The 20,635-nt window shown below is 29.8% G+C and overlaps 1 protein-coding gene across 6 annotated transcripts in view; it reads right to left on the bottom strand.

Annotated features, from left to right (window-relative positions):
* The window catches only part of Mp (Multiplexin), a 754,200-nt gene that overhangs the window by 293,861 nt on the left and 439,704 nt on the right, over window positions 1–20,635 (bottom strand). For 3 of the 6 annotated variants that reach the window (XM_065503877.1, XM_065503876.1, XM_065503874.1), the window contains exons 4-5: window positions 13,232–13,276; window positions 7,059–7,250 (exon numbers count right to left, since the gene is read on the bottom strand). In XM_065503877.1, the coding sequence (XP_065359949.1) occupies window positions 7,059–7,250; window positions 13,232–13,276 (237 nt within the window). The remainder of the gene's footprint in view (window positions 1–7,058; window positions 7,251–13,231; window positions 13,277–20,635) is intronic. The other 3 variants (XM_065503879.1, XM_065503878.1, XM_065503875.1) reach the window with 1 other exon arrangement.

Raw genomic sequence — 20,635 nt, forward strand, 5'->3', positions numbered from 1 at the left:
GAGTCATGTTCGTCTAACAACGAGGTGGTAATGGAGTTTGCAACTACATGTATGTCTATTATCGTACATATATATGTATGTATATACCCAGCAATATACATACAGAACTCTATGCTATTATACAAATGTAAGAATTAGTATATCTGAAAGTGTAATACGAAGGATGGCTCAAAAAGTACTTTTACTACAATATAATATGGGAGGAAACAAAAATGTTCCAAAAGGCATTAAAAAAAAAGTGGCACTGAAGCACACCGATTGCTCACCAAAGCTTATGGCGAACACGGAATTCAAAGATCGCCCAGGCCAGCCAAAAAAGTTTGAAGACCAAAAATTGGATTCACAACTCCATAGAGATTAATGTAGAACATGAGATAGCAAAAACATTGGAAGCTACTCAATCAGCAATTTCCAAATGTTTGCAAGCAGCATGATTCATTCAAAAGCAAACAAATTGATTACCTTACGAATTGAAGCGGAGAGATCATGAAAGACGAAAAATGGATCCATTACGATAACCTGAAGCGTAATATATCAGATGGAAACTATACCGAACGCAACTGATTCGTTTTAAGCGAGCATTTGAGGACCTCGTAGTTGAATGCAATAACAACGATTGCATAAAAGCCATTTATAAATGGGGTTGTGATGGAAGCAGTGGTAACTCTACTTACAGGCAATGCTTTAATGTCCCGAAACTGGAAATATTGATCAGCATTTATTTGCTGTATGTATTGTACCTTTGCTAATAAAAAATGGATCGTCAATACTATGGGAAAATAATCGACCTTCTTCAACTAGGTTCTGCAGACCTATTAAACTAATTTTTGAAAAAGAGTCAGCAGACTTAGTTCGGAATGAGGTTGAAAATGTTAAAAGGCAAATTGCTCAAATTTTACCTACAACATTAAATCATTTGAAAATACAACATGAATTCCATTAGACAATGATTGACGGGAAAGTTTTCACGCCATAGCGGAGTCATCATCACAGACTTGCGGAATTTGTGGAGCAACTCCAAAATTGTTTAACAATCTGAATATGATTCAGTTGAGACAACCACAAGAACATTTGTACGAGTATGGATTATCAACACTCCTTGCGTGGATTCGCTGCTTTGAGTGTATAATTCATATCGCGTACAGACTACCAATAAAAACAAAATAAAGAAATTGTTCAACAAACAAAAATTCAACTAGAACTAAGAAAACAAATGGGCATCCTGGTGGACATTCCAATGACGGGCTCATTGAAGCCGCCGGCTGACATGAAGCCGTAATATTGCGACACAACAACGATAGGTCATTTGTTGCAGTACCAATTAAAAACTATTTAGAATTAAGTGGTTTTATAGTCCAGACCTTAGCCCTTCCGAATTCTATTTGTATTCATCGATGCAGAACACTCTCTCTGGGATGCGCTTCGCCTTGGAACAGAGTATCCGAACTAAATTGGCTTAATTCGTTCTTATTCTCAAAAGATGAACAGTCATTTTGGCTCGGAATCCACATGGTGCCACAAAGAAGGGAAATGGTCATAACTAATAATGGCCAATGCTTTGAATATATTTATCTTGTAGAAATGTTTCAAAATAAATCACAAATTTGTATGTCATACAGCCAATATACATATAAATCTAAGTTTTGAACATTATCATTTTAATAATAAACCATAATGTAAAAATATGTAAATATGTCAAATAAATTGATATCATAAAGTATTATACCAAAAGGATGATTTTGTCATTTCGTTTTTAATGCATCGAAATATTCATCTTAGACCCAAAAAAGTATAGATCTAAAACGATCTAGACCGATGGACAGGTCTATCCTTCTGGATAACTTTAAATTTTGTATGGCCATGGAGAACATGTATACCAAATATTATCGAATTTAAAAGAGCAAAGTTTCAAAAATCGCTTCGTTCCTTATGTAGTGCACTCAAATTGTAACTCTTAAGTTTTCCTAAACTGCCGATGATTTATGAATTAAAGCAAATAAGTTTTCATATTTTGAAACACGAAATGTGGGTGTGGTGGTAAAAATGTAACTCCTAAATGTATGCAATAGTTTTAACATCTTTGTAAAATCCTAGTATCGTCTAAGTAGTAACGAAAATGTTTCTACAAAAAATATTTGTGTCGAATATTTGAAAGTATTTTCCATATTCCCCTCGTTCAGCACATACCAACACCTACATATGTATATCTTTCGTTTGCTGTAGATTGAAGTTTCTCTTTTCATTTACTTTCCATCATTGTGTTCCTGCTGTAAGTAAGTAGATACCTTTGTGTTTGTGCGTTTCGTGGCCATTATTATTATTATCAGTTTGGTAACATGTTAACCAAAAGATACTCTATGTATCTACGTACATTTGTTTGTTCCTACTGTTGTTGTACTGATATTTTCCATTTATATATATTTTTTTTGTACCTTTTACCAAGTCATATCAAACTGTCGTCTTACTATTAAGCTTGAGGCCTTTCACTCAACTTAATACTTGTGTACTTGTAACCAACAGAAAGAAGAGCATACAAGTAGATGGAATACAAGCACCATAATACCCGGTATTCCGAACGTAAGTCTGTTACAAGTAAAAAAAAACAACAACAACATAACTAAGAAGAGGACAAAACAAAACAAAAAAAATGTAGAAATACATTTGTTTACTTTTTTACTTGTTAGAAGCAGTAAGTAAGGAAAAAAATAAGAATAATGGTGGCTTCCGTTTTGGTTTTTTTTTTTGTATAATTTTTTTGTTGCTCGTCGTCTTCATGTTTGCTGGCATTATCGCATTGTTATCGTGCGAATGCTCGCTTATGTAAGTGTCATGCACGCTAAATGTGTCAGAAAAGGGTTGAGTCTCAAGTCAAATATTTTTGTTAAACACTGTCAGCCTAACGTGATAGCACCTTAAAGAAGAATATAAACACAAAGAGTTTTATGTTAGTATATAGATACATACATGGGTATATACTTAACTAGTCAGGGTTAAAAGAAAAACAATATTTTAAAGTGTTGTTTCTTTTAAAGAAAAACAAGGCTTGTTTACAAGAAATATTGTGTTTTTAAAGGCTTTTTTTAATTACAAAAGCGGGGGAAATAAAATAGTTTAATGAATTTAGTAACTATTTCAATTAAATGTATTCTTTCTAAGAACTATAAAAAGAACTATAGTAATTCACTAAACAACTACAAATAAATAAATTTTGTTCAATAATTTTACAGAAATTTGAGGAAGATTTGGTATCGAATAGAATAATCTACAGACATGAATTGTTAGATCATCAAAACCAGAATTTAATTAATAATAAGTAGCGGATCTAAAAATCAAAGGTAGTATTTATGCAATCTGTTTTCAAATGTATACCCTTCGTTAAAGTATATATGTTCCTTTCACTCTTCGAGCGTGCAAAGGGACAGAACGAGAACAAGGTGGTTGCAATAATCTCGATGCTTGACTTCAATCCACTTCATCTGCAATATCGCAAGTTCTATTTTTAGTTTGCGCTCGAACAGCTCGTCTGCTTCCCCACGGATTTCATTCTATGCATTTCTTGGCAAAGTTATCGGCTGGTTTTCGGAGTGAGATCACACAACTCCAACTCCATTTCAGCTTTCTTTAACAAAGTATACTATAACACAAAAATGTTTAATACATTTTTGTTAACAAATCCTTTTCCTTATTTTAAATACTCGATAAGAAGAGTGAGTCCAAAAAAATTATAAACACTATTCCAAACAAACCTTATCCAATCATTTGTGACATGAGGCACGATAAACTCAGAAATATATATTACGAAGTGTGTACAAAAACCGCGGAGCACAGAATACCTTCATATTTTTGACCAAATTTGGCATCATGCAACTACGAAAAAGGCCGTTTTGTGGGATTCAAACAATAATAAAATTTTTGTACCACGGGAGGCAAATCCATTCAACTATCTAGCACTACGACCTGTGGAATGGTATTGGACTCTTCTAAAAAAAGAACTAAATAACACAGGAAAAGTATTCCAGAATATTACAAGTCCTAACGTTACTAAGATTACATACACATGTCATTCCGCAATTACATATAAGTGTTCATAAATACGTTAGATGCATTCAAAAATCTACATGGATGCATAGAGAATACGAACTTCGGTCACTCTATAAAAACACAATTTACTGAACTTAATATCGGTAACAACCAGGTAGACACTACTTGAAGCTCTCATCTTGGGCGCACTTATGATACTAGTATTTCTACTTGTTATGTAGGAGTGATTATGAAAACTTCCATTGCTGAGTCTTGTACAGCAACCGGCTCTCAGAACCATTTATTCCGAAATCGGGTGTAAGACAGGAATGCCTACTGTCTCCACTACTCTTTCTGATTGTTATAGAGAATGTCCTTGAAAATACGGTTGCAACTAATCGACGCGGTATTCAATGGAACTTAACCGGCCATCTCGAGGATTTAGACTACGCTGACGACATCTGTTTTCTGTCCGCTAAGCACTCGGACATAAATCGAAACTTGATGATTTGGTTGTCCACTCAGCAAATGTTGGTCTTAAAATTAACACAGGGAAAACAAAGGCGATGAAAATAAGAACCTCAAACAACAACCCTTTTGTCATTGGTCAGAAGCAGGTTTAGTTTGTTGACAAATTCTGCTACCTGGAAAGCATGGTTTCATCAACAGATAGTGCAAAATCAGATATTCAACATAGGATTGGTAAGGCAAACAGTGCGTTCTTCCAATTGCGGAATATTTGGAAAACAACCTTTACTTCAGTCAATACTAAAATAAACATATTCAAGTCGAACGTTCTATCAGTTTTGATTTATAGCTGCGAAACGTGGCTGACGACAATGGCACTGAACTGTAAACTACAAAGTTTTACAAACCGTTGCTTGCGTTCCATTTTGAAAATCTGGTGGCGAAACGTCATAACCATAACGAACTATATAGAAAATGTAACATTGAGCCAATCCAAATTATTATCAAAAGAAGAAAGTGTAAATGGATCGGGCACACTCTTAGGAAGGATACAGATGAAATAAGACGCCAAGCCTTATTCTTAGAGTAATTTAATCTTATCATTGTAAAATTAAATATATAATTGTTTACATTTTCCACCACGCATGTGTGCGTTTAGTAGATAATAAAACCCATCATTCTCGCATGTCCGTGGGATGTTTGTGTTATCATATGTCTTCTCGTACGCATTATAGATAAGAAAATGTGCACAACGTCACGTACCTACTAGACTAGTTTAAGATTCTTGTAAATAGTACTTAAGAACGAATTTAAAATATAATAAAATCGAGTGTATAACGAATATACAATTCTTGTTATCTCCAATCAGGAATCCACAAGGTAATAGAAGGAGAGGTCGGCCAAAGACCACATGGAAAAGAAGCTTGCTTAAAGACATAGAAAAAAGCGGGAAAAGCTGGAATGAAGTAAAAATACTTGCGAATGCTCGAATATCTTGGAGAAATTTTGTAGAGGCCCTATGCTCCACAGTGAGTTATGACGACAGAAAAGAAGAAGAAGGAGTGATTCATACCTTTATCAAGTCGAAAGATTAGTTAGATCAAACGATCCAACTTAATATCACAACGAAACCTAACACATGATATAAATTGGAAATATTTTGGGTGGCTGACGAATTAACCTACCATGACCTAACATGAATTGAAAAGAAATCTTCCGATACAAAGATTAGAGGAAATGATGTAAGATTTTAGATATGATGTGTAGATATGACCACTGTACATCGATTTCTTGCAAAATGTCAAAATCGAAAAATTTTGAGTTAACTTTCTTTAAAGGAACCAGTGCAATATGTAGGTAGCTGTTTCACAGTTCTACTTCAACTGCCCAAATCAAATACATTTACTTTTTTGTAACTTTTCGCTTTGTTTTATTTATAAACCTCTTTTAATTTTTATGAATTTTTTATTGTCTCCCCAAAAAAAAAAAAAAAAGAAACTGAAATTTATTTGGGTTAAACTTTGTTTTTCAGCTCAAGTTTTCTGAAGTTTTCTTGTTGTTTTTCTTTATTATTATTTTCAACCTTTTAGGTTAATTGTGTGGCCTAAAACACACACACAAAAAATACTCGTGAAGACACACACACACCGAAAAAGGCAAAGGATGAAAATAGTAAAGAAACACCAGGCATGGAATGGCATTAAAAAACATAAAAAAAGTAGATGGAACATTATAGATGCCGAGTAGGCATTTGTAGAGCTAATTTTATTGTTTATTTTAGCCATCATGAGGTTTTTAATGGACTTTGTTCCTTCTTTTAGTCAGTCACTCATTCATTCATTCGTTCGTTCATTCGTCCGTTTTTTAGCTGTTACGTGCGTTTGGCTTTCTATTTTAGTCACGTTTTCTAATTTTTTTCCCATTCGCTACACTTGTAATAGTGTGGCCCGATGGCCGTATGTTTTAACGATTTTAATTCTTTTTCATTTTTTTTGTTGCTCCTTTTTTTATTGTTTACACCCATAAGCAGGGAAAAAAAACAGAAAAATATAAAACAGATTTTTTTTTTAATTTTATTTTTGGGTAGTCATAAAATCAAGGCGAGAAGATAAGTGAATTTGTTTGGTTAATTTTTAATATCCTCTCACACTTCTAAACTCAGATAATGAGGGTGTATAAAAGTGTGTCATTACATTGCTAAAACAGATAAGTGGTTGGCTTAAGACTAGACATGTAGAACAATAAATATTTTGTTAGTTTTTGTAAGATTTTGAAAGTAATTTTGGTATTGTCCCTACTATATGTATTACATCCTTTATTATGGTCTATTTATACTAAAATTTATATAAAATATCTGTAATAACCTAAAAGTATGCAAAGTTTTAATCTGTTTTTTATATCCTAAAAGTATGCAACATTTTAGTACTTGAATTCATTAAAATTAAAGATCAGAATACAATTTGTCATTGATTAATCTATATATTTAAAGAAACTTATGCATTTTTTTATTAAACTTAAGATTTAAAAAAATGAATATAATATTTTTAGTAATAAAACAAATGAATACTTACATCATAGTTCTCTGGCAAACCAGGTGGACCTGGGGGTCCTGAAGGACCCATTACGCCAGGCATACCATCGACACCTGGCTCACCCTTGTTGCCTTGCAGACCTTCGGGACCACGAGGACCAGGATCGCCCCTTTCACCGCGGTCACCTTTAAGACCGGGGGCACCGCGTTCACCTGGCACCCCAGTAGCACCCTAAATTCAAAAATGAAAAGAAAGGGAGAAACAAAGCAAAATACACATAAAATTAATGAGTTGTTTTTTTATATAAAAGACTAAGTATTAGCAATAAAAATAAAAAGCCATACAAAGAATGTATAAATATTAAAAGCAAGAGATAGCAGCAAAACAGTTCAGTATATGAACTGAATAAATGTAAAGGTTTTTGGAGCTGAGTAAAGCAGCTGTAGTAGCAGCAGTATCTAGTAGTATTTAGTAGTAGCAGTTACAGTAGTAAGTAAAACAAACTAAGGTGTGTTTATGGCTTTAAGACAAAGACAAATTATGGGTAATTTTTATGTGGTTGTGAATTTGTTTTATACTTTTTTATTTCCTTAAATGTTTTGTCCCTCACTCTCTCTTTCTCTGTTTAACTTAAATGTTAGAATGAAGAAAGTAGCAACTTTAATTTTTGGTAGACTAAAAAAAAACAACATGAAAAAATTAAAAGCTTTTTTAGGGCCATAAAATTTACACTACATTGACACTCCTTGTCAGATATTTTTATGACTTCAACTAACACTGTGCCAGTGGGAGGGTAAAATGTTTCTTTAAGACAAAAATAAATAAATAAAAAAAAAAACTAAGAAACCAACACATTTTCTCTGGTGTTTTTCTTTACAAAAATTTATCACAATAAAATAAAAACAAAACAAAAAAAAATAAAATAAAGAAAAACTACAAGAAATAATCATGTTTTCTTGATGATTGCGTGTTACAATATTGTTGTTGTTATTGTTTTCCCTTTTTTGTTATTGTTATTGTAGTACTTCGTTGCTAAAGTGTTGGTGTTAAACTTGAAACTCTTTTGGTGGGAAATCGTAGTATGTGTGTAAGTATAAGTATATATGTATGGATATGTAAGAAATTGCTTAAAAGGGGGAGTTTCATTTTAATGGCCATAAACAAATCATTTTGTAATTGAGGTTTTAAGTCGGTGGATAAATCTTTAGAGGTTGTTGTTTAAATCATAAATAGTTGTACTTAAATAAAAAGTAATTTTAGCGTTAATTCTGACATATTCCAAGAATGATGATTACATTTTGTAGTTTACAATAAAAGTTGTAGTTAAATATAAAATATATAAAAAGTCATCAATGCAAGATTATAACAATTATGTTCAAATTAATATACAAGGAAATATGATTAGGAAACAGAATGTCTAGAATTATATTTCCCAAAAAAAGGGGAAAGAAATAAATGATGAATCTAATTATGGCGCTGATTCATTAAAGCTAACGAAAAGTTTTACTAGAGAGTTTAGGTAAAAATATAATTTTATTTAAGAATTTATAAATTTAACAGATTTTAATTTTTAGGCACAACATTTTAAAGGTTTTATATATTTAAAAGTATAGAGAAATACACATAGAGCGAAGACTACAGAAAAACTAGAGTTTCAGCTCTATTTATATTTCTCTATGCCTAAAAGTAAATCAAATATGGATTTTCACGGTGATGAAAGCGATATTTTTTTCTTGTTCATCATCAGGGTTTATAAAAAAGTTAGTTTATTTAACTAAAATCGTAATATTTTCATTAGTTTTGTACAGCATTTAGTATGATTTAGAACGCGACATATTTTCCTATGACGTTTACAATAAGGATTAATTCTAGTAATTTTACCATACTTGTTACATAGTGCCCAAATGAGGTATTTTCTGCCTTCTTCACTGCTTTTCTTAATATTAGCTTAAATGTGCGAAGCTAAAACTTCTCTACCCTAATGATTAGGTAGGTCGAAAATTTGGCGATATTGTGCCATCGATTTTTCGATAGGTTATGACATGAGGAAAACAAATTTTCAATACAGCATATCAAAATATTATTTGCATTTTTGTTATTTCTCTACCTTACAGAAAAAAAATGATTTTCAAATATTTTTTTAAAATAATTTCTTCAATCAAACTTCAAAAAAATTTACAAAAGCAAAGTAAAAACATATTTTCTATAATTTTTTGTTTAATATTGTATTATTATACGCTATCTTAAATAAATTAAGTTATATGAAATAAATCACTCTAAAAACTGACAGATGGCTTAAATGAAATCAAAATAATTAATTGTTATTAACCTAGATATGCCGACTGTACTACATGTAGTTCTTGTTTACAGGATACGTCACGTTTATCGAAGTACCATATTTTTTGTTCACGTACTTAGTACTCACCAATACCTCATTGGAGATTGTATGATCGCTTTGCTACTATTTTTGAGTTATTGAATTTTTAATTTGTGATATTTTATAATTCCCATATTTAGTTTATGGACATATCTCGTTTGTACTGAAAGTAAAATTTTGTACATTTACAAGTGAATAAATACTATATTTTTTTGGAATTTATATTTATGAAGAGTAGCTTGATTGTTATATGTATGAGTGTTTCATTATTGCGTTTTAGTTTTGTTGTTGTGACCCCAATGTCCTCTAAATTGGACGACTTAAAAATCCACTTTTTTCAATAAATTTTTAAAAAACTCTAATTGCACATTTCTCATTTGCTTCCAAAATAATATAAAAGTAATTTCTAAATGATCAAGCTCAAGCAATCGGCATAAATGGGTTAATGTTCAAAACCTTCTATCTGATCATTTCATACATACACATTGAATATTTTTGAAAAGCAGAACCCTCTATCTATCATAAAGTCCACAATAATGCAAAATTTCAAAAACCAATTACATGTGAGATTCAGTAGTTGCTTTAAAAAAATATTGTAGAATATCGAATTTTAATAACTCAAATAATACGCGAAAAAAACAGTTTTCGGCTCTCCTGAAAGGTTGTGTTTTTCAAGATAGAGGGTTTTGAATATAGGCTCTCGATATATACATAAAATATATATAAATACGGCCCAAAGTTGGGGTGTCTATAAGGTTTTTGAGGACAGAAAATTTCGTTTAAGAATAATATTGGTCTTTACATAGAATCATACCCAGTATGCAAAATGATTCGAAGTTATGTCGAAAATGAATCATTTTTTCGTAAAATTTTATCGATATCGACTTCGATATAATGTCGAGAATGTGCGGGTTTTCCTAAGTAGAGTGCAGAGCGATAAAGAGTCGAAAATTATTTATTATTCTGATTCTAATTTTTATCGATATACTATACCTTTTTCGGTATTAAAAATGTTCTAAATTGATTCGATTTCGATTAAATATATGAACAATTTCGAATACTTTATACCATCGAGCAATTTTTTCTTGAAATAATGCATATTCAATACCTTTATTATTATCCAATAATGTTGCGTTAGATGTGTTTTCATTTTCAAATGAAATAAGCTCTGCACATATTTCTGATGTTTGCTGATTATGAGATTCGAATTGTCAAAAAACAACATCAATAATTGGCTGCGCTTTTCATTTAAGACGTCTTTGATCCATTTTTCGTGTTAAAATATATTTTTATGAATATGTTATTGATAGGATAAGAAATAAAATTTTATTTTCTCACAAATTGACAAAAGAATAATATGTATGTATATGCATTTGTCCATTTTATGCAAAAATAAAATTTGGCATTAAAAAAAAACTCGAACATTATTCGCCATTTCTATAAAATATTAAAATATGATATTCTAAAAAATGTAGATTGGATAGAGCATCATAATAAATTCATATTTTCGATTTTAATTCGAAATAAGTTCGATAAAAAGAACTGACTCGAAATGTTGCATACTGGGTAGTATTTGACACTACAACTGCACGCAGAGAAATAGTATAGTTGTACATGTTTACCATAACCATTTATACATTTTTACAAGCTTTAAAACAATATTATTTTCTTTATAATTATTTGTATGATTACTGCAACCATAATATGTTTATGTTACCATTCACTTGTTAACGGACAGCGCCAGCTAACGGAAAAAAACTTAATCGATGACTAGTGTCCGCTTATAGGAGCATTCACTATGTTCCGAGCAGCAATGTACAACATTGAATTCTATTTTATTTGAAAATTTTATCAATAAATAAAATTAATTTCAAAGTTTGAAATTCAAATCTATTATTTTTGAATTCGTAAAAATCACAAGCGTTTAAAAATGTTGCATATCTGAGGTGCCCTACTTTGACACTCCACAGCGAAACTCTCGAGGAGTCTTTGAGGTGTGTCATTAAAAACTACTAGGATCGCCTGTTAGCTGAAATTCAACCACTTTTAAAACTTTTAAAACGTAATTTTTTATGTTGTACATATCTAGAGAAAGAAACCTTTTAAACCTTATATGTTTCATTAATATTGGTTGACAATAACATACTTAAAAGTGTACCACAAAAAAACGTGTGGCCTACATATATATAAGAAGATACTCGAATAATGCTCTTGTATGTTCATGACAATCGGATAAGCCAGTTTTTTATTTCCAAAATATTTTCTTTCTGCCCAGTGGTACACTGTAGCGTATGTTTATTATCATTATTTCCCGAGATTTAAAAATACTTATACGTCATGTTGTACAGCAATTGTCTTATAAATCATACATAATAAGCATTTTTACTGGAACTCAATTTGAAGCAAGTTTAATTCAAGCCTGGAATTATAGTCAAGCAATTGAATTACAGTTGTATTATACTTTATTTTAATAGTATTCCACAGGAAACATATGTTTTTTGATTGAAAAATATTTAATTTTTTCAAATATTTTTCAAGTTGAAAACATAATTACATTTGCATTCAAGTCAAATTCCAACAAAATATTCAAGTGCTTGAATTTTTGGGGCTTTGGTGCATATTGGTTACAGATCATGTATTTGTTGGAACGGTATATAATTTTCAATACCAAGCTGTAATTTATGTTAAATCTTTTCCTGTACTATTCTTTTAAATATATTTTCATAAATAAGACTTTGATATAGATTTTCATGTTCGATTTTAATAGAAATAATAGAAATTGTTTTCAAAATTAAATATGCATAAGCTGATAATTATCCAAAATTCAAAAATGTTTTAAAAAATATGCAAGATATTTTTATATATTATCTAAAAGTCTATTTGTATTAAAGACAAGACCCATTCAACTAAATCTTAAATATGAAACTCTCCACAGTTGGGTTCGCATGCGAGCGCTTATTTATTGATGTTTGTGTGCGTTTGTTCTAGTACAAGTTAAAGTTTTTTTTTTGTTAGTCTGCATAGTTAAAGAGTGTTTCTTTTCTACTTATCGGATTAAATTAATTGCTATAAGTTAAAAGGGATTAGTATGATGGTGGCCATACCGGAATTTCCGACATTTCGCTATATTTCATCAGTCTGTGTAATGAAAACTAAGTGTTGGTATATAAATGTTTGTATAAAAGGGTGACACAGAAAAGAACATACGGAATTCTTAACAAATATTTAAGTAAGTTTAGATTTAAATAATAATAATAGACAATAAGGATTACCCTTTTATATTTAAATAAATTCCAGTAATTTTTCTAACATAAAGTAATAGGAAATATTTTATTTTATACTTTAATGAGGTTGCACGAGCAGTAAACATGTTTTGTTGAGTTACAATTTTACATTTCAAAAATGTATCTAAATACTTTAATAATAATAACTACATCTTATGATTACTTTAATGTCTAGAGATTAAGAAACGCATAAACCATATTTTATTTCTATATTTTTTTCCCTGCGCTGTGTTCCACCACTCATCATTCTCTAGTGGTTGTTAAGAAGATGTTTTCTTTTTGTTTTATTCTTCCAATGGTTGGCTATATTTAGCGGAATACTTATGGTTCGCCTCAAATATTTTACTCTCGAGCAGATGAACAACAAGACTAAGATGAAGCTGTTTTTTTTTCATTTAATTTTTAGTTTGATTTATAGGGGGAAATTTGTAAAGATTATGGTTTAATTTTGACCAAACAAATGCAAACGAAAATTAAGAAATAAAAAAAAACAATCTAAGTACAAAAACAAATAATATTAATAAATAATACCCAAAAATACAGTTACCAACCGTTTTACGCTTAATATATTGCAAGAGACTTCTTTCCACAAGAGGCTGGTTTTTATAAAATATAAACAAACAAAATTATATAAAATAAATGAATGTAAATTTTGGGGAAAGGAAAAAAAACGAATAATCATAATACTGAAATAAATGACTATTATGGGTCAGGGGAATTAAGTATCTAAGCTGAATAACTTAAGCGGCCAGTGGCAGCTAAATATAAGAAATTGAAACAATAAATTTAAGAAGACTGGTAATCTTAACAATTTCATTTCATGAAAATTAGTACAATAATTTTGTTTGTTATCAGGAGGTAAAACTTTTTTATCTTAAGTTTTTCCATAAAGTGTTAAAACTTTAAATACATTTCCCTGGAAATATTCTTATCAAATTCTTACAAAATATTTTCCTAATACTGATATTTACTGCAAATAAATGTATACGTAATTCGTATTTTTACTTTACAATTTAATAGTTTGGCATTTTTTGTGTGGCAACAAGAAAGAAAGAAAAAAAAAATTGGTCACCCTCCTTAAGATGCTCAAGTATGCGTGTGTTGTAGCAACAAAAAGTGTTTCCAGCTGTAGATGTTTTTACTACTATCAACCACAACTACTTACTTTCCTTTCATTTATGCACATTTTCACCCCTCTAAGGTATAGAAAACATTACTATTTCTTTTTTCTTATTTTCCTTTACTTATTTTGTGTAAAAAAAGAAGAAAAACTTATTTTTTTACGATAAGGATTTTGTATAAATTCTCCTGCTTGACATTTGGGCATATAGATAAAAAAAAAATATACACAGACACACACTTTTATACCCGTATTTGAATACATAATAATAAAAAAAAGAAACGAAACGAAACTGTAAAATGTTGATACTAGAATGCATGAATTTATGTCTGTCAGTGTATTTTCCATGTATGATTATATGAGCTCTTAGTGTATGAGTCTGAGCTTCTTAAAATTGAGATAAAATGGAAAATATTCTGAAATGCATTTGAAATTTTAAGCCAACGTGAACGATGTTTTGTAAACATATTTTTAAGAGTTGAACATTTTCTAGAATTAAGTATATTCCAAGAATTTCTAAGGTTTAAAATAAATACATTTGAAAGGATTTCATAAGAAAAAAATTTCTAATATCAGATAATTGTGTCAGATATTAGAAATTTTGTTTAGCACTTAGAGTTGGTTTTTGACTTAATGATTAAATGCCTATTAATCTCATCCTACACGCAGAGAAAAAATATAATTGGGCATGGTTACTGTAACCATTTAAACAGTGTTACAAGATTTTTAACTATATTATAGTCACAGTAACCATTTACATGATTGTGGTAACCATAATATGGTTAATTTATGATTCACATGATTGTAGCAACCAAATATATGGTTACAGTAAACAAATATATGTTTGTGGCAACCATATTTATGATGAATAATTTTATCATAATATGTTGTTCTCAGATTATGATAAGCTTTAAGCCGAGAGCAACATAATATGATAAGTCCATCATCATATGAATGGTTGTCACAAACAAATATTTGTTTACTGTAACCATATATATGGTTGCTACAATCATGTGAATCATAAATTAACCATATTATGGTTACCACAATCATGTAAATGGTTACTGTGACCATAATATAGTTAAAAAACTTGTAACAATATTGAAATCGTTACAGTAACCATGCGCAACTATATTTTTTCTCTGCGTGTAGACATAATCTAACATTAACTCACTTTGCTGTTTTTGAATTCTAGTTTCAACTTATAAGTATTACCATTAATAATGTCAGAAAATGTCTCACTTTGTTGTTGGCAGGGCTGTAAATGAATCATCCATTTTTTAATTAATTCGCGAATTATTCATGCACTGAATTAGAAAATTTGGAACTAATTCTTTCCCAAAAAAAAAATTAATTGAATGAAATTTGAGTCAATTCAAATGAGTTTGGTAAAAATTAATTGCAATTAATTTCCAATTCAAATTAATTTGTCCAATGAATTTCGAAATTCGTTTCCAATTCAAATGAAGTTTGTAAAAATGAATTCCAATTCGTTTCCAATTCAAATGAATTGTGAAATGAATTGCAATTCATTACTAATCCAAATGAATTTGTCAAAGTGAATTGCAATTCATTTCCAATTCTTTTGAATTGATTTTGAATTAATTCAAATGAATTAGATAAAATAATTAGAAATTCATTTCCAACACATTTGTATTGAATTGATTTTGTAAGTAAATCTACAGTAATCAATCTCGTTTTGTTATTCAACAAGAGCAAGCATTTCTCTCGTTTTGTATATCACCTAGTTTAGTCCAAAAATTCCCACGATATACCGGATTTGTCAGCTAGCTTCAGAATAGGAATTGATATTGATATTAGATATCGGCGAAAATCCTATCAAAATAGGAAAATTTTGTTTATTTGCTAAAAGAAACTTACAATTATTATTTTTCATTCCCCCTAGATCTGCTCTTGAGTTTGATTGATTGCAATTAATTTTTTACTTCATTCATTTAAATTGAAATTCATTGTTACAATTAATTTAAATGAATTCAAAATCAATTCAATTCTAACGAACTGGAAATGAATTGCAATTAACTTTAACAAATTAATTTGAATTGAAAACAAATTAATTTTATTTGGAAATGAATTGAATTTCATTTCTGCCCAAATCGTTTGAATTGATTCAAATTTTATTTGTTGTGAAAAGAATTAATTCAAAATTTAGCTAATTCGTAACGAATTAAAATCAAATAAGAATGATGTTTTGCGAAAATAATTTGAAAAATTAAGAAAACTCAAATTAAAACAAAATATGCACAAATATAATTCATCTGTGACTTAAAAAATGCGGGATTTACAATAGATGTAGTATCTTTTGGGCGCAGTTTTTATTTTTAAAAACTTATATGTCATTTGAGAACATATCTGTCATTTATTCTCACTTTGATATTGAAAATTATAATAAAATGTTGTATTTTGGGCCAACAAAGCGTCATATGCGGAAAGTTTTGCTTTCTAATTTGAAATAATTGTTTGTGATCCATTACGATAGCCAGAAGCGTAAGAGCCCGGCCAACCAGCCGAATCGACACCAAGGCTAAATATCCATGGCGCTAATGCTCTGTATTTGGTGGGAGAAAAAGGGTCACAGGGAACCTGTACCCAACGCAACTGATTCGTTTGAAGCGAGCATTGTCCGAAAAATGCACAGAACATTAGGCCAGACATGAAACCTTAGTATTCCATCGCTCGGACACATGTCGAAATATCTGTTAAAAAGTATATAGAATGAAGAGTTGGGAATTTTTTCCTCACCTGCTATATAGACCAGACCGTGCCCGACCAACTACTATTTGTTTCGATCGATGCGGAACGCTCTCTGTCTAGGATACGCTTCACTTTGGAAGGGAGTATCGGATGTTGGCTTGATTCGTTCTTGGCCTCAAAAAATGAGCAGTTTTTTTGCCGCGGAATTCATATGTTGCCAGAAAGATGGGAAAAAGACGTAGCTAACAATGACCAATAGTTTTAATAAATTTATGTTGTACAAATGTTTAAATTTTTAAGTCATACACCTGATATATTTTTTTAAATTTAGGTCAATTTTATTGTAACTATCAAAATATGGAAGGTATAGAGATGGTTCTGTGGACATTCAATTCGAATTAATTTTGCAGGAATTTAATTACTCATACATTCGAAAAAATTAATTTTCAACGTAGAGTGTTGGGTAAAATATTTGAATATTGCGGGTATCAGAAATAAGTTTCCTAATTTTAGAAGGACACATTCCATTGCAATAGTTATAACATTTCCAGAGTGTTCTTGAAATGTTAGTAATGAAATCCGAATTACTGAGAGGTGCAACAATTTATACTTATTAGTTAATCGACTTTTGCAGTTGTTTGGCTTGCATGATGAGGCCTAAAATAAATTTTTATATAAGAAATACAATTTTGACCATGAAATTCTAATATTCACAGGAAATCGCGAGAGCATTCGGCTATCAAAACTTGTTAAGGAGCAAATATTTTCAATCTTAGTTCTAAGACTTGAATATTTTTATAGCATTTACCATGAGCGCCAAGATTGTAATTTCTATAGCCATGTCTGCCTATCTATCTGTCTGTTGACGTCATCTTTCCGAAGCCCCTAAAGAACTTTCATACGCGATTGATACATCAAACAATCAGGCTAATCGTTTGCTGGCTAGTTATACTATTTTCCAATAGTTTATTTACTTTCTGTATTGAAAGTGTCCATGGCTAGTAAAACCAGTAACAGCTAGTAAGGCAAGGAACAAAAATATCCAAAACCAACATTTTTTTTTTAAATTTTTTTTCTGCGTAATTTAATTTCACTAAATTTTATATTTTCACCAAAACTTACTTTTCAGGACCTTTTTTTACCAAAAATAGTTTTTAAAATATATTTGAAAAAATGGTGTGTAAAGGGTGTATAAGTTTCAGCCGAGATTTGTACAATAACTAAAGGAATTGTAAAAAAAAAGTTCTTTACTGCTTTATTATCTGAAATCAGATGATCTTATCTGGTGTTGGTTGATCGAAAAATACGTTTGAATATCCTTTTGAAAATTATAATGATTTTGTTCCTATTTTAATTATGTCTTTCCGAAAAATGTTTCGTTGGTAAATATGACAATTGTCTTACCAAGAATTAAGAACATTTTACTAGTTGTATTCCCTTTTCCCAGCTATTTTAAGTCTCATATATTTAAAATCTTCTTAATCCTAGTTTGAGATAGTAAACTTACCTACATTATTTCTATTAAAATAATGTTCGTAAATATATTTATGTAAAACAAAATAGCACCTTTTGCAAAAATTCTCATATCACTGCTGTTGCGTTAGTAACAGCTCTCTTAAGTAATGGCAGACATTTACATTAAAAGAATTTACTTCCGTAAATGTCCAAATATACATACCGGTGTACATATACATATATATTAGGATGGCACCATTTCTACACCAAAATAAAATTACTGATGTTTTTCAAGAAAGACGAAGAGGTTTTTAATGGAGCAAGAAATAAAAATTCTTCTAATATTTTTCTAATATTTGTTACTTTTTTAAGGTCCATTCTATTGACTAACTAAATATGTATATACAGTTATAAATAGTAACTTACGCATTACTATTATTATCCTTTTCTCCATTCGTATCCATTTCCTACTACAACTTCATACATATACATATATTGTATTTTGACATAAATAACATTTTATAAGTGTGTAAGTATTTTGCATGAGTATTTTTGAGTATCTGGGTGTTTGTGTTATTTTCAACTTGACAAAATACACAACAAGAGAATTGGACAGAAATGTAAATATACATAAATGCAGAACAACATAAATCCAAATAAAACACAGTTGAGAGAATTTACAACAGAACAACAAGATTTTTAAAATTATTATTTAAAAAAAAAAACAACTTGCTGAAATAAATAAAGCTGATTGGAATTTAAGATGCACTCTACATAATTTTAGAAATATTTTTTTAAATTTTTACACAAAATTACATGGTTTACCCTTGTGTGTGGTTTTCCACACATATTTTTTTTTTTGTCAAAATCATGATTTACTTTCAATTACACGTTTATCTTTATATTTTTTTTATTTGTTTGTCTTTAAATTACATTTTTACACTAATATTTGGGCTATGAGTACGCTTACATGATCTTTGGCAGAAACAGCATAATGACCTTAAATTAATGATATGCCTTGAAAATACTAGAAATTACATATGTGTGGAAACCCACACAAAAGGGTAATCAACTTCACTTTTTCATTAGTATTGAATAAATTAATGCGTTTGTTGTCGGTTGTTTTTATTGCCGTCAAAATGAGTACACTTTATTTTTTGCAACTAAGCTACAACGAATGAATGACCCATTAACTTCCAGATTTCTTTCTGTATATGCCAACATTTCTCATCTATTCTCTATAGTGAATAATTTTACAACAAATTGTACATTTGTTGCACTTTGATATATGATGATGAAGTTCAAAATGAAATGATAGCAAAAAAAATACTACACCCACAAATAAAATGCATTTGGAAAATATATGAAAAAAAAAATAAAGAAAAAAACTGTAGAGAAAATGTCATCAAATGTATGCTTTAGTCATATTTACATTACATTTTATTTTGTCTAGATTTTTATCATTAATGCTTCTCACATAAACATAAAACATTTTTCCATAACAGTGAAAGAAATTTCAATAGGGAGGACATATCAAGGAAAATATTCATTGCGTTTTGTTTTGTTTTTTTTTATAAATTTCATGACTCCATTTCCAGTTGTCTTTGGAAATGTTCATTGCTATATTCCTGCTTCTTTTTTAAGCTTCCACTGTATGAAAATTCTTTGTATTTTCATTTAGTGCATTTTGTTCTTTTCTCTTCCATTTGTGGTTTGCTTTGTTTTCTGTTTGCATACCTATTCCTGTATTATTTTATATTAAATATTTTTTTATATACAAGCAGTCGAAGAAATTATTAGTTAAGAGAAAAGTTGATTTCACATATGTTAAAAAAAATGCTTACTTCCTGACACCGTCGGGAATTGTTTGAAAACTGGCGGATGTGCATAAGAATGTTTATAGAATTGTTGTATCTATACCAAATTTGGTATTGAAAATGGGCAAAATCAGATAAAAATAAGTAAGACAGCTATATTCGGCAGTGCCGAATCTTATATAAACTTCACCAAATTATACTTTAAAATACAAATTTTAAATATTTTTAGATAAACAAAAAAATTGTTTTTTAATTGTTTTCCAATTTTTTATTTTAAAATTTTTTATTTAAATTTTTTTACATTTTTTTTTCTGAAAATTTGAGTTAAAAAATATTTTTCCCGATTTTGACCCATTGTATGTCCAACATACTACACTGGTGCATATTCCTGTAAACGCACACTACTTTTTTTTTAAAAAGATTGTAAAAATTAAACATGAATATATTTAGGGGGCTACAAATATGTTTATTAAATTAGTTAAGACTTCACTTAAAATATTGTTTACAAAAAAAGTTCATTTGTTCTATATTTATTTTTTTTACTTAATTTTCGAGATTAACAGCCATTTTTAAGGGTAGTTTCCTATAAACGCACTTTAATTTATGGGTCACTGTAGCATTATTAATAATGTGTGGATGATCCTTTGTTATGGATTGTTTCTAAAATACGGTCTGGCATTGATTCCACTAATTTTTTAAGCAGATTGGAATCAATTTCCTCCCAGACTTGTTTAATTCTTAGTTTCAGCTCTGTCACAGTCATTACGCTTTCAATCTGGGCATTATTTGCATAAACTTTACGGGCCATGTATCCCCACAAGTTCTCCATCGGGTTTAAGTCCGTACTACAA

This window comes from Calliphora vicina, chromosome 3 (assembly GCF_958450345.1).
Source record: "Calliphora vicina chromosome 3, idCalVici1.1, whole genome shotgun sequence".
Classification (NCBI taxonomy): Eukaryota; Metazoa; Arthropoda; class Insecta; order Diptera; family Calliphoridae; genus Calliphora; species Calliphora vicina.